Source organism: Danio rerio, chromosome 4, assembly GCF_052040795.2.
Source record: "Danio rerio strain M-AB ecotype USA chromosome 4, GRCz13ab, whole genome shotgun sequence".
Taxonomy (NCBI): Eukaryota; Metazoa; Chordata; class Actinopteri; order Cypriniformes; family Danionidae; genus Danio; species Danio rerio.
The window spans coordinates 70,680,743-70,694,150 of record NC_141024.2 but is presented as its reverse complement, the minus strand read 5'-3'; the positions used below and the strand labels follow the sequence as shown (position 1 = coordinate 70,694,150).

The 13,408-nt window shown below is 43.4% G+C and overlaps 3 protein-coding genes across 5 annotated transcripts in view; all 3 read left to right on the top strand.

The window, feature by feature from the left end:
- Positions 1–5,846, top strand: part of si:dkey-262g12.12 — a 24,014-nt gene extending 18,168 nt beyond the window's left edge. The window contains exons 2-3 of the transcript XR_015942602.1: positions 501–645; positions 5,775–5,846. The gene's annotated coding sequence lies outside the window, so the exon portion shown is untranslated. The remainder of the gene's footprint in view (positions 1–500; positions 646–5,774) is intronic.
- LOC147845280 (uncharacterized) overlaps positions 1–9,866 on the top strand; it is a 10,119-nt gene extending 253 nt beyond the window's left edge. The window contains exons 2-3 of the mRNA XM_087250265.1: positions 501–645; positions 5,775–9,866. Of these exons, the coding sequence (XP_087106391.1) occupies positions 564–645; positions 5,775–6,835 (1,143 nt within the window). The 5' untranslated portion in view covers positions 501–563 and the 3' untranslated portion in view covers positions 6,836–9,866. The remainder of the gene's footprint in view (positions 1–500; positions 646–5,774) is intronic.
- The window catches only part of si:dkey-262g12.3, a 54,958-nt gene that overhangs the window by 32,458 nt on the left and 9,092 nt on the right, over positions 1–13,408 (top strand). Inside the window, exons 1-2 of one of the 3 annotated variants that reach the window (XM_087250242.1) lie at positions 6,837–12,392; positions 12,523–13,408. The gene's annotated coding sequence lies outside the window, so the exon portion shown is untranslated. Of the gene's footprint in view, positions 1–6,836 lie in introns of those variants that run through there. The other 2 variants (XM_087250243.1, XM_087250241.2) reach the window with 2 other exon arrangements.

The following is a 13,408-nucleotide window of genomic DNA, read 5'->3' as shown; positions in this document are numbered from 1 at the left end:
TAAACATGTGAAGTTAATTTATTACGTTAATAAGAGTTAAAGCCCGCGTAAGTAAAATAAAAGGCGCGTCTTGTTTCTCTTTCTCTGTCGTGAATCTATTAGTAAACAGTCACTGGCGAGTGGAGATGAGGAAAACGGAGCTTTACAAATCTCCGAGTCATTTGAATCAAATGGTCACTAAACGATTCTCTTTCGAGTCGCTCGAATCACCGCGCGCTCCCATCACCTGCAGATCAAAACAGTGTAAATGTGACCACTTCTACTCACCAACTGCAAATGTTTTGACGAAAATGTACTTTTGAACACGATTTACAGATCATATATATTACAAATACGTATATTTTGTAATATATTATACGTTTCTAGAGCTGGTTTTGAGATTGTTTGAATCCAATGAGGTGATTGTCTCTCCCTCAGACTGACTGAACTGACGTTGAGAGGCAGCCACAGATTGAGTGTGTGTTTCTTTTATTTCTGTTCATTTTTCTCATTTTAAACAGGACAAAGTGTCCAAACACAGAGGGAAAACTCCTGAAGCGACTGATCTCCACACTGTTGTAAAGATGGCGTTTATTAAAGAGGAGAGTGAAGACCTGAAGATTGAAGAAATAATAATCAAACAAGAAGATCTGCAGGAACAAACAGGTAAGTTTTGATTAATTTACTGCTTTTCACATCACATGACACATGTTAAATGATGAAAAAATAAGTTGAAGTAGTCTATGTAAGGTGAAGAAAATAGTATGAACTATTGAACAAATGATAGCCTCTATTATAAGCAGTGACTGTGTCTGCATTGATTTAGCACAAGGCCGCACAAATGATGGCTCATTATATTTTTGACATATTTCAAACTCTTGTACTACATCAGTCATGGAGAAATGGATTTGAAAGTTATATAAAATGGTGAAGTTCAGTGTAAAGGAAGAATACTAATACTTTCCACAAGTCAGCACTGCACTGTAAAGGCTGATTTATACTTCTGCGTCAAACGTCGGCGTATGCTACGGCGTTGACGCATAGCCCTTCGCCGTGGCCGTCGCTGTCACTGACGTGCACCTCTCAAAAAATGTAACTACACGTCGCAACGACGCGTAGCGTAAGCTCTGTGATTGGTCGGCTTGGTAGTGCTGACGAGTCTGGGCGGGACCGAAAGCCACGCGAATGGCGCGAGCGATTGTTTACAAGTGTGGAGTCCCGTGAAGGAGCTCCGGATGGAAAGTTTTGTTTTGTGTTTTCCTCATAGTTAAAGTTGTTGCACGTCCACCGGTTCCTGCCTCAAAATGAGCGAGTTTGAGCCACTTGTACATCCCGGAAGTGTTCAGGAAAAGCAAAAAAGCCGCGAAGAAACTCGACACAGAGGAACATTTACACTTCACTGCCCACTAGCGTTTCAGAAGTGTTAATGCAGACCGACAGAGACAGCGAGCAGAAGTATAAATGCACAGCTACGCGCGTTGCATGCGCCGTGGGTTACGCCGGTCACCTGACGCAGAAGTATAAATCAGGCTTAAAACTTAGCGGTGCGCATGGGCACATTACAACAAAACAAAAACAACCTGTTGTCATTCTCCTTGCCTCTACCTGAGGATTAAATGCATACTGTAATCTATGCGTGTATTTAATGCTTACTTTAAAGACCAGATGTATCACTACAAATGCCTCCAGGCTATAGCTTTGCATGTTTGGGCATACTCACACTATGCCGTCCGTACCGTGCCCAGGCCCGTTTCCCGGATCGTTTGAGAAGTGTGAGTGCGCTGAATCGGGCTCAAGCACGGTTCACTTGGCCGGCCCTGGCCCGGTTGGAAGAGGTCTGCTTGAGCGTGGTTCACTTGGGCTTTGGCGCGGTACGCTTGTGTGTGAGTGCAAAACGCACCAAAGCCCGAAACTGAAAGCGAGACGTGACTTTTAAGGGGTTGTTTCATATGGATTTATTAATCATTCTTACTGTTCAGTGAACGCAAACTGCCGTAGTTTATTAAAGACGAGAACTCCTCACTGCACGACAGCTGCACCTTCAGCAGACCTCCTCATTCCTGCAGCACGAGGGCTTTATGATTGTTTATGAGCGCCAAAAGTGGCGGATCTGTCCGGTGAAATATCTGACTGTGTGTCCCCGCATCCCCAAGGACTGTTTGGCGAAATATTTGACGGCATATCAAACGAATGAAACGATATAACTAGAAAAATCTCCACTGTGCTGCTGAGTGAGAGAGCGCTTCTTACAGGACAGCGCAGCAGCGATGACGTAAGCGTGCCGAGGCCCGTTCTTGGTTTGAGCGCGGGCCGTCGGGGGAGACAGGAAGGGGGACTAGCGTGCTTTGGCTTGGTTCGAGGCAACTGTACCTAGTGTGAGTACGGCCTTAGACTATATTTCTAGTACAGTAGCATACAGCATTCTGTATACCCTCTTTCCCACATTATCTGCTGATAATGACATTTTAAAATGTACGGGAGTTCTATGCTATGCTTACTTAGTATATTTTAGTATACTGACTTTAATCTATGAGTATTATTTCCTCCTCTACCGCGCTATTGTCCCCCAATGCAGCTGCCGTATTTAAACCTTTTAAGGTTATTTCAGTTAATTATTGCAGCGTCTGATTTCAAAGCTCTTTTTTGCTTTGTTGGAGCTTTTTGGCAACGCCTTTCCTTATTTTTTATGGTCCATCTCTGACAATTATTGACATTCTCGCCAGATTTTGATTATGTTCGCGTAACCTCTGATTGGGTCGGTCCCTTCTCAAAACCAACCGGCCGTCACCGATTGGGCCAAATGCTTAACAATTAATTAATCATTATTATTACTATCATCATCATCATCATATTTAGACCTTGCAAGAGTTAAAAGCTGCCTGCATGTAAAAATCAATATGTGTTTAAACAGTGTGCAGAGTGTGTCTGAAGAGCGAGGAGGGATCCAGGGGTGGAAGGGTGCGTTGAATGTTGAACAGCTATAGCAGGAGCCACCAATCTCGGTTCTGGAGGGCCGGAGTCCCTGCAGGGTTTAGCTCCAACTTGCCTCAACACACCTGCCTGGATGTTTCAAGTATACCTAGTAAGACCTTGATTAGCTTGTTCAGGTGTGTTTGATTAGGGTTGGAGCTAAAATCTGCTGGACACCGGCCCTCCAGGAACAAGTTTGGTGTCCCCTGAACTATAGTGAGATGCGATCCAGCAGTACATCCTTGATAAACTGTCCGACGTGCACTGTTCTCTGGAGCACAGAAGAGTGCATGACAGTGTCTGGCTGTGTGTGTGTGTGTGGTCATGTGATGTGCGTTTTCAGTGGATGAAGGGCTGTTCAGAAATGCTAGGTAAAACACGGCGTGGATCATTTTCGTTCTAAAATGCCATTTCAACACTAAGACGTATTAGTGTAAACGGGGCTCAAGTGTGTATTTTTCGCGAGCGGGTTTTGCGACAGGGGCGGGGCAGAGGATCGGCGATGCCTGCTCAGCATTGTGTTGTCTGTTGACCATCGGCGATGGACAATTCAATTCAATTCAATTCAGCTTTATTTGCATAGCGCTTTTACAATGTAGATTGTGTCAAAGCAGCTTCACATAAATGGTCATAGTAACTGGAACAGTGTGGTTCAGGTTTTAGTGTTTAAGTTCAATTCAGTTCAGTTTAGCTCAGTTCAGTGTGATTTAATCATTACTGAGAGTTCAAACACTGAAGAGCAAATTCATCGATGCGTAGCTCTACCAATCCTGAACCATGCGAGCCAGTGGCGACAGCGGAGAGAGAAAAAAAACTTTGAGAGAACCAGACTCAGTTGGGCGCGACCATTTTAATTTCTCCGCTGGCCAAAAGTCTTACTATGACATCAGACTATGACATCGTCTATCGGCCCAACCCTATTCATAAACTGCAGAGATGTTAAATAATAATAAAAAATAAAATCACAATCTCTTTAAGAGTAATACGCTTAAGTGTCCTCCTAGGCTTCAGTTCATGGCACCAGATAAACACCGCTAAGGATATTTTCTACTGGCCCAATTGGACCAGTGGTTCAGATTTTTCTTGCCCTGCCAAAATACAAAAAACAAAAAAAAAGTTTATTTTTATTTTTAAGTTAATTTCTTAGCCACATATTTTAAATAATGTGTCAAAAATAATGTCTGTGAATCTCGAATTTACATTTTTTTAAATGTTAAATTATTTAGCAATAAAATGTATCCGTATGAAAAAATGTGCAGGTACTTTATCGCAAAACAAAAGGTGGCCGACTTAAAAGTGACTGCAAAACATCACTACATTTCTTTCGTCGTATTGTACCCATGTAAATGTCTGTTTCCACAACGTTAGAAACAGTATAATATTTACGACCTCACAGATGCTTATAGCACAAATTGTTTCTCGATTCTAAGACTGTATTTGGTCGCAATAGACAAATAGTCGCAGGAAAATTTCGATTTAGTGACAAGGCTGCACGAATCCATCTACTATCCCGAGCATCTCTCACGCTGGCCCCGGGCCATTGGGCAGTGCTTATTGTTGAGCCCTGGCCTATGCAACCCAGTGAGCGATAAAACAATGGATAAATGGCATCTAAAATGTATGTTTAGGTTGAAAACCCTTAGCTAACTAGTGCCATTTCCCTTAACTTAGCTGAAAATGAGGTCTGAAATCCCTTTTTATTTTCATTATCCATTCAGAACTGACCTTCAGGTCACTCGGAAGGTGGTGAAATGATAAATTTGTCGCTTTCTCTTTGCCGATAAGATATACAGCCAGGCGGACAATATTCCCATGTGACTCCAAGCGATACTTCCAGGTTTCTTCCCACCACAGACTCAATTTCACTTTTAAAATGGCGGCCGCGTGAAATCAGTCTATTACAGGTCTTTCAGTCTCTCCTAATGAGCTGATGATCTGAGACCAGTGTGTTTAGTTAAGGAGACATAGACAATATGAAGACCAGGTGTTCCTTCAGGAACGTGGTTGTTAAACACTGCATGAGAGCACCTCCTCCAATAACAAGGGTTATTGGTTACCCGTAGAAGCAACGCTTTTCAGTTAGGCAGGCGTCAACCTGGAAGTTTTTTAATGGCCGTAGTATCACAATTTAGTATTGATATTGTGACAACACTACATTTACACCCTGCTGAAAAATCCAGCTTAAACCAGCCTAGGATGGTTAGCTGGTTTTAGCTGGTTGACCAGGCTGGTTTTAAAGGGGTTTTGGCCATTTCTAGCCTGGTTTCCAGCCTAGTCTTAGCTGGTCAGGCTGGAAAGTGACCAGCTAAAACCATTTAAAACCAGCTTGACCAGACTGGTTTAAGCTGGACATAGCTGGGCTCCCAGCCTGGCTAGACTGGTCAAGCTGGTCATTTCCCAGCCTGTCCAGCTAAAACCCTGCTGGAAACCAGCCTGGAAGTGGCCAAAACCTCTCTAAAACCAGGCTGGTCGACCAGCTAAAACCAGCCAACCAGCCTAGGCTGGTTTAAGCTGGATTTTTCAGCAGGGCATTCACGACGCTTTCCAAAGCGACTTACACCCATAAACACACACCCAGGGAGCGGTTTTCGGCTTTGGTGCCTTGTTCAAGGGTATCACCTCAGCTCATTGTATTGAGGTGGTACCGGGACTCAAACCTGTAACGTTTGGATTGCAAATCCATCTCTCTAATCATAAGGACATGGCTGCTCCCAGCTATCCTGTGTCAGGTAGTAAGAGGTGTGGAAAGTCTTTGCATGTCTTAAAGAAACAACGCATCATACACAAACTTGCACGTTGTTGACTTGTTTTACTTTTCTCTTTAGATCTGATGGTGATGAAAGAAGAGAGTGAAGAACTAAATGAAACTGAAGAGAAAGATCAGTTTGAGAAACACCAAGAATTAATGACCGACGAAATATCTGCGGAGACAAAAAAGGCTTCACCTCATAAAAGAGCTCAGAAAACCAAATCTGACGGTAACTTGACCTGCAGTCAGGGTGGAATGAGTTTTACACAAAAAAACAACCTTGTAGACCACATGAGTGCTCACAGCGAAGAGAAGCCGTACCCGTGTCCTGAGTGTGGAAAGGGATTCAGAAAAAAGCACATCCTTGCTGTTCACATGAGAGTTCACACCGGAGAGAAGCCTTTCTCGTGCGATCTGTGCGGAAAGAGTTTCAATCTGCAGAAAAATATGAAGATCCACAGGAGAATTCACACCGGGGAGAGGCCGTACGCCTGCCAACAGTGTGGAAAGAGGTTCAGGCAAATTCAGATCCTTAAAAATCACATCAAACTTCACACTGGAGAGAGGCCTTACGCCTGCGCACAGTGTGGAATGAGCTTCATTCAAAAACAAAAACTTGAAGCGCACATGGCGGTCCACAATACAGAGAGGCCGTTCGCTTGCCACCAATGCGGAGGAAACTTCGCTCATAAAGATTACCTGACAATACACATGAAAATTCACAGCGGAGAGAAACCTTTCGCCTGCCAACAGTGCGGGAAGAGTTTCAATCGAAGACAATGCCTTAAAGTCCACATGAGAGTCCACACCGGAGAGAAACCTTACATTTGCGCTCAATGCGGGAAGAGTTTTACCCAGAAAAACAACCTTAATTACCACATGAGAACTCACACCGGAGAGAAGCCTTACACCTGCTCAATATGTGGTAAACACTTTACATGTAATAACTACCTAACTGCTCACATGAGGACCCACACCGGAGAGAGGCCGTTTATTTGTGGTCAGTGTGGAAAGAGTTACTGTCAGAGACGCAACCTCAGCCAACACATGAAGCTCCACGTTAAAGAAAAGAATATCCAAAATGCAGAGGTGGAAAGTAACGAGTTACATTTACTCAACGTTACTGTAGTTGAGTAGTTTTGTACGTTTTAAAGTAGAGTTTAAAATCTGTAATTATGTTAAGTATCTTCCTCAAGTATTGTATTTCGCTACATTTTAAATCAAATGCGCTACTAGGTAAATAAAAAAAATCTAAATTAATAAGTGGATAAAATATTGCAACGAGGGAAAGGGGACTGTAGTGTAGGGTCTACGTAGATTGCTAGGCGACCATTAACTGTTTTCTCATGCTGCGTTCACACCTGACGCGAAAGAAGCGTCAAGCGCGAGTGATTTACTTGATAGTCAATGCAAAGGCGCTAATAGACATCCTGCGGCGCGATATGCGCAAATAAGGCGGCGCGAATGAAGCATCGCGAGTTGAGCGTTTTGCGCATTTGGCGTGATTGACACGCTTAACTCGCAAATCGCTTGAGTTGAACAAAAAATTGAACTTTAGCGGACATTTGTGTTAACCAATCAGGAGCTTTCTCTTATAGACCAATTACCATGTTTGTAAACATTCAGGATGCGCGCGCAGGGAGGGGGCAGAAAGCAACCGGGAGCCCTAGCATTTACAGCGAGGGAATGACATCAGATGCGGTGCAGTTTGTTGTTGTCTTAGAAATAAGATATATTACTTATTATTAACATAATGCTTACAGCAAATTATAACAGCTCGTCACCCAGTGATCGGCACAGTGATTCAGCAAAATTAACGTTAAAGCGAGCGGCGTTCATCTGACAGCTCCATTTGCGATAGCACCCACCCAATGAATATTGGATAAGACGAAGTGACTGAGCATCCAGCCCGAAATATACAATCTCAATGAAGCTACGAGTGATTTTACAAGAGAGAAGTTAAAGGTCTACAAGTCTTTAGGTGCCAACAATTTTGTTCTTTGTGGTCATGTGCAAGAAATAATGCTCCATGATGACCAGATTCAAGAGCTAAACACCGAGATTCCACCTAGCCAAAGACAAGGAAACAAGACGGACTAACATTATACAAGGCCTGGGTAATTAATCACCAACACGCAATGGTGTGCAATGCAACTGCATTCTGACAGTAAACTGCACCTGTACGGCAGGGTATGTGAACTTACACATAGAGGTAAAGTCGGTTTTATATTCGCACATTCAGACTTTCTCCTTAATAATATAATTTCATAAAAATATTATTTGCAAACTCTAAATAGCGAAATCATATTAGCAGCCAATGACTATCAAAGTACAACATTGTTCACAGTCAAATAAACAGTGCTAATGTTGTTTTCAAGTCACACTTGCAGGTTATTTCAGACCGAATATTCAAAGTGCCGTGGTAAACAATATAGGGAGTTTGTCACAAGTTGTCACTGAATGAATGTGTGAATATAAGACTAAGTTTACCTTAACAAACGAAACCTTTACGTTTCACTCTTAGCATTCAGCGTCCGCAGTTTAATTCACCATATGTAACTGTTTTTGCTGGAATCATTTCTGCAATCAAAAACGAGTGATGTGTCTGATTCAGCATAGCGTGACCTGACCTGATATGACATGAGAACTGCAGAGTCCAGCATTTCTAACTAGCTCCTTACTTCATTCAGCTCCCATTTAGCCAAAGACGTCAGCAGTCGGTATTAAAGCAGTGTGTGGTGTATGGTAAAAGTTACGTTTTCTATTTTTGGACTCGAATTCGGCATCCTACCGCACAACACGACATCTTTCCCATTGCAGCCTGTCTGTTTTTTGCAACCGGGGACCCGTGTGACGTCATGTGTGATGTAGGTTGGTAATTGGTCTATAGGGGCGTGCCTATGACGTAGTGCCTGTTGTTGGTGTCCCGGGGAGAAATCCTCTTGCCGACATCGACAACAGTTGATCAAACTGGGCTCGGCTCAGTCAGAAGCACCGCTGAATGCTTCCATCATCCAGGTTAAGTTTCAGGAGGAGTTTATGAACTCAGAGCTGGGTGCACCTTTGAAAGGATGTAGTGGACTCAAGACACTGCTCCAAATGTATCGACGCTGTTTTTTAGCCTTCATAAAGCACATAAACACAGTTATTCCCTCAATAAAATCCATGTTAGCCATTCATGGCCCGTTTCCACTGAGTGGTTCGGTTTGGTACGCTTTTATGGCCGTTTCCACTGTCAGTAAGCGTACCAAACCGTACCGTACCACTTTTTCAGGGTACCAAACAGGAGAAAGGGTACCAAAAGGTGGAGCTAGACGTGCAGCTGAACGCTGATTGGTTATAGAGATACGTCACAAGCTCGAGCTACACAGAACGTAAACAAAGGAACCGCCATGTTTTTTTTTAAAGTACAAAGCCGAGACATTACATGAAAATACTATATGCATATAATAATGGAATGACCCGGGCTCAAACTAACCTTGTCGTCGTCTCGATGAACAGACACACAGCCAAGAAGAACAATCTGCCGTGTCCTGTTGTTGTTTTACAAGCCCGTCTAAAAGTGCGAAGGGTATTCGCTTTCTTCCGGGAGCTTGCGATCGATTCTATATTTGATATAACGAACTTCTTGAGCTGTTGATAATAACGTGTACGTGATTATTGAAGTGTCTCCGTCATCTGATCCATTCAGAAAAAAAAAGGACAAGCGCAAGAGTAAAGCGGGAGTGAAATGCGGAGAAAAAAAAGAGAAGCCGTCAAAACACAGGAGCAAAAGTGTTTTAGCAACCTGAATCATGAACAAACTGCCATGTTTATCTTCGCCTTTTGGATAATTATGAACTGGGAATGACAAAATTACTCTCGAACAAAGCTTACATGTGCTGGTGAAGATTACAGACACAAGTGAGAGGTTTGCGCTGGCTGTGGGCTATATTGCGTGCGTTTTTGAACTCAAATTAGTACTAAATGTCTGCTGTGTGTAATTTTTCGGTAATGAATAATATATCGGAGACTGAAAGAGGCTGTATGTGTTCATACATATTGCATTTATGTATTTATTTTATATAATACAGACGTTACACTAGGCTATTTCGCACTGTCATTGATCTGCAGTTATAATCAACTCATGTTCATAGAAAAGTTAGTAATAAACATTTATACACAAGTATTTATGTGTGTAAAGCACCTGTTTTTTGAGAAGTGCTGCTCATTATGATATGTGAGCGGTGACCCGAACCGTACCGTATTGTACCAGTCAGTGTAAAAGAGGCATTAGAAACAAAGCTAGAGTCACTGGGCAGAAAGAATCCCTGCCCATCATGCGAATCCGCGTCTGTTGTGAAGGGAATTCGACAAGTGAATGAAGCAGATTTTGACGTGTCTGCGCGAATATCGCGATTTATCCGCGCGTTCCTTGTCTAGTGTGAACACAGCTTTAGGGCATGACAAGCTGACAAAAATGGCTGCAATTCTGATACAAGTTTTATTTCTGAAGTAAATAAAAAAACACTGCAGTGATTTGTAATTAGTCTACCGAAATGTGCATATTCCATACAAAGTATAAAGCTGATTGGTCAGTTCTTGTCGCTAGCGGCATTCTGAAAACTAGAGTTGTTTTTAACTGGGTCCAGGCGCAAGATATGCAAGCCGCCATTGGAAAAACAAACTTGTGGAAAAGACGAGATATGTGAACAGTCGCCGTCATTTTACGATCTCTAGCAGTTGATGTTCTTCTTGCACAGCTATGGTGGATCCACCTGATTTGTTGACAAATGGGTTTTTTGATCCATTCCTTGGCAGTTCATGGGTCCTTCACTTGACCTTCTCCCCTTCGAAAAGAAACTTTCCACAGATGTCTGTTGTTTTACTTAGTTTGCTAGCTGTGGGTTAGACTGTGTGCTCAAGTGACCAAGATGTAACCGACAGAATACAGTTCATTCATTCATTTTCTTGTCGGCTTAGTCCCTTTATTAATCCGAGGTCGCCACAGCGGAATTAACCGCCAACTTATCCAGCAAGTTTTTTACGCAGCGGATGCCCTTCCAGCCGCAACCCATCTCTGGGAAACATCCACACTCACATTCACACACACACACACACACTCATACACTACGGACAATTTAGCCTACCCAATTCACCTGTACAGCATGTCTTTGGACTGTGGGGGAAACCGGAGCACCCGGAGGAAACCCACGTGAAGGCAGGGAGAACATGCAAACTCCACATAGAAACGCCAACTGAGCCGCGACCCAGCGATCTTCTTGCTGTGAGGCAACAGCACTACCTACTGCGCCACTGCCTCGCCCCACAGAATACAGTCATTTTTCAAAATAAAAGATCGTTCAGACTTGGATAATGGAAATAGTTACTCATTTTTTGTGCGGCCTGGTACCAGTTGATCCATAGACCGGTACCGGTCTGTGGCTCGGGGGTTGAGGACCACTGCTTTAGGGGGCTTTCACACCTGTAAATCGATTCAGTTGTTCCGAAACCGAGATTACAATTGTTACATTGTTGCTCTTTGCTCTTGGAGCGGTTCGCTTTCACACTGCAAAGTTTCTAATCGGACCAAAAAAGCTAAAACAAGTCATGTGCGAGTAAACTCTGCTCACATTGGTCAGAGTGTCAAGGTTTATTTTGCAGAGTCCCGCTAACCTGTCAGGAGAGGTGGTGATTTGGTGGTGATTGACAGGGTGTGCGCGCGCGACGTGTCTTAGGAGAGATGCGTGCGGTGGGGAGGGGTGAGAAGGGTGCGCGACGATGCCTATTTGAGGACCGAGAGGGAGACGCGAGATTACCGGGAGATCATCACTCGTTTGCGGGCATCCGGAGACTCGAGAAACTTCCTGCCATACTCATAATTCTCTCTTCATATAGCCGTAAGCCTATTACATATCCATAAAACACTGTGATATAACCGCGCTTGGATCAGATCGCTTTCTCACTGCAATCGAACCGCTCCAGGGTTCGTTTCAATCGAGCCGAGACCACCTCATTCAAGCGATCTCGGCGCGATTACTTTGGTGCGGAACAGAGCGCGATTGTCCTGTTCACATATGCCAAACGAACCGCGCTAACTGGGCAAACGAGACACGTTCCGAAACAAAAGTGTAGGTGTGAAAGCACCTTACAGTCTATGACTCCAACCGATTGATGAGAGAGACATTCACGCTGCACGAACCAGAGAGAGAAAAAACTGCGGGTAAAATACTTGTATAGTTGTCTACTTTTGGTGGAGTTTGATGTATTGCCGAATTTCAAACATTTATCAGCAAAATCTGCCAAACCCGATAAAGACAAGATAAGCTTTATGGCTCATTATAAATTAAGCCATGAGTGTGCTCTTATAGGCGTAGTTTGAATATTTATGGTGCAGAAAATAAATAAATAGCGATGCAGTATGTTTATAATACTAAGTAGAACATAGTAGAATACTACTATAAAAGTAGGACATATTTATAGTTATTCAACAGTTCTGTCTAGATCTTAAATCTGATTGGCAGGTAGCCGTGCCATATTCTGCAAATAACAGCACTCGTACAGCCTCTTCACCCTTAAGTATCGCACGGGAAGTCTTTCTTTGTTCCTCCTTGCTGGTCTGTACTGTCCCAAGACAGACAGACAGACAAAACTTTAACTCATGGTTTAAAACTATACCAAGGATACAAGTTATCATCCTATGTCTTATATCAGAGTTCACCAATCTCGTTCCTGGAGGTCCGGTACCCTGCAGGGTTTAGCTCCAACTTGCCTCAGCACACCTGCCTGGGTGTTCCAAGTATACCTGGTAAGACCTTGATTGACCTTGGAGCTAAAATCTGCAGGACACCGGACCTCCAGGAACGAGTTTGGTGATCCCTGTCTTAGATCATGAGCTGTAGAATTAAGTACGGACAAGAACGACACCAAACATGCCACTTTTAGAAATACATTACACATCATTCATGCATTCTTGGTTTGTGAAAAGTGTAAGAATTAAGAGAGAACTAAGGAAGAGAACACACAGGTTACAGACCTGTACCTTTACATGCATTTTGGGCTGAATTTTGAGATTTCTATGAGTCCATTTCAATAGTGTGTGTCCCAGGATGGAGGGTTTTTGTCATTGGAATCTATTTGAAGATAGGACAGCTCTAGTTCCCGTCAGCATCTTGGTAGATAAGATGTCACCGAGTGACTTTCACCGGCAGACTCTCGTAGATCGAACCCTGACCCTTTTAGGGGTAACAATGGAATTTCACTTCCGGACTACACGTTACACAGTTCATCTGTATTCAGTGCTTCAATCAGAATATCATGAAGCTACCAGAAAACATTTGTGCACATGTAATGCAAAAATAAGGACTGTAAATACTCTACTTTGGGGCTGGAACCATCACTGGTGTGTGCTCTTGGGCTGAAATCATCGCTGGCCTTCACTCTGGACCTAGAGTCGATACAGGACTGTGCTCAGGGGCTAAATCTGAGATGTCCTCTGGGGCCACTGGAACTGTCTCATGGGCCAAATCATAGCTGCTTTCGAAGGCAATTTCAGAGATGCCCTCCAGGGCTATAGGAACTAGGTTGGAGACTGGAATGGTAATGCAGCAGACGCCTTCCACATCCCACACAAGCTGGTGGAGGGAACTGAGGATCTGGTTTACTGAGGAAAGAAGTTGGGTGTAATCAGCAGGGGCGTTGGAGAGTCTCTGCTGTACTTAATTAGCTAGG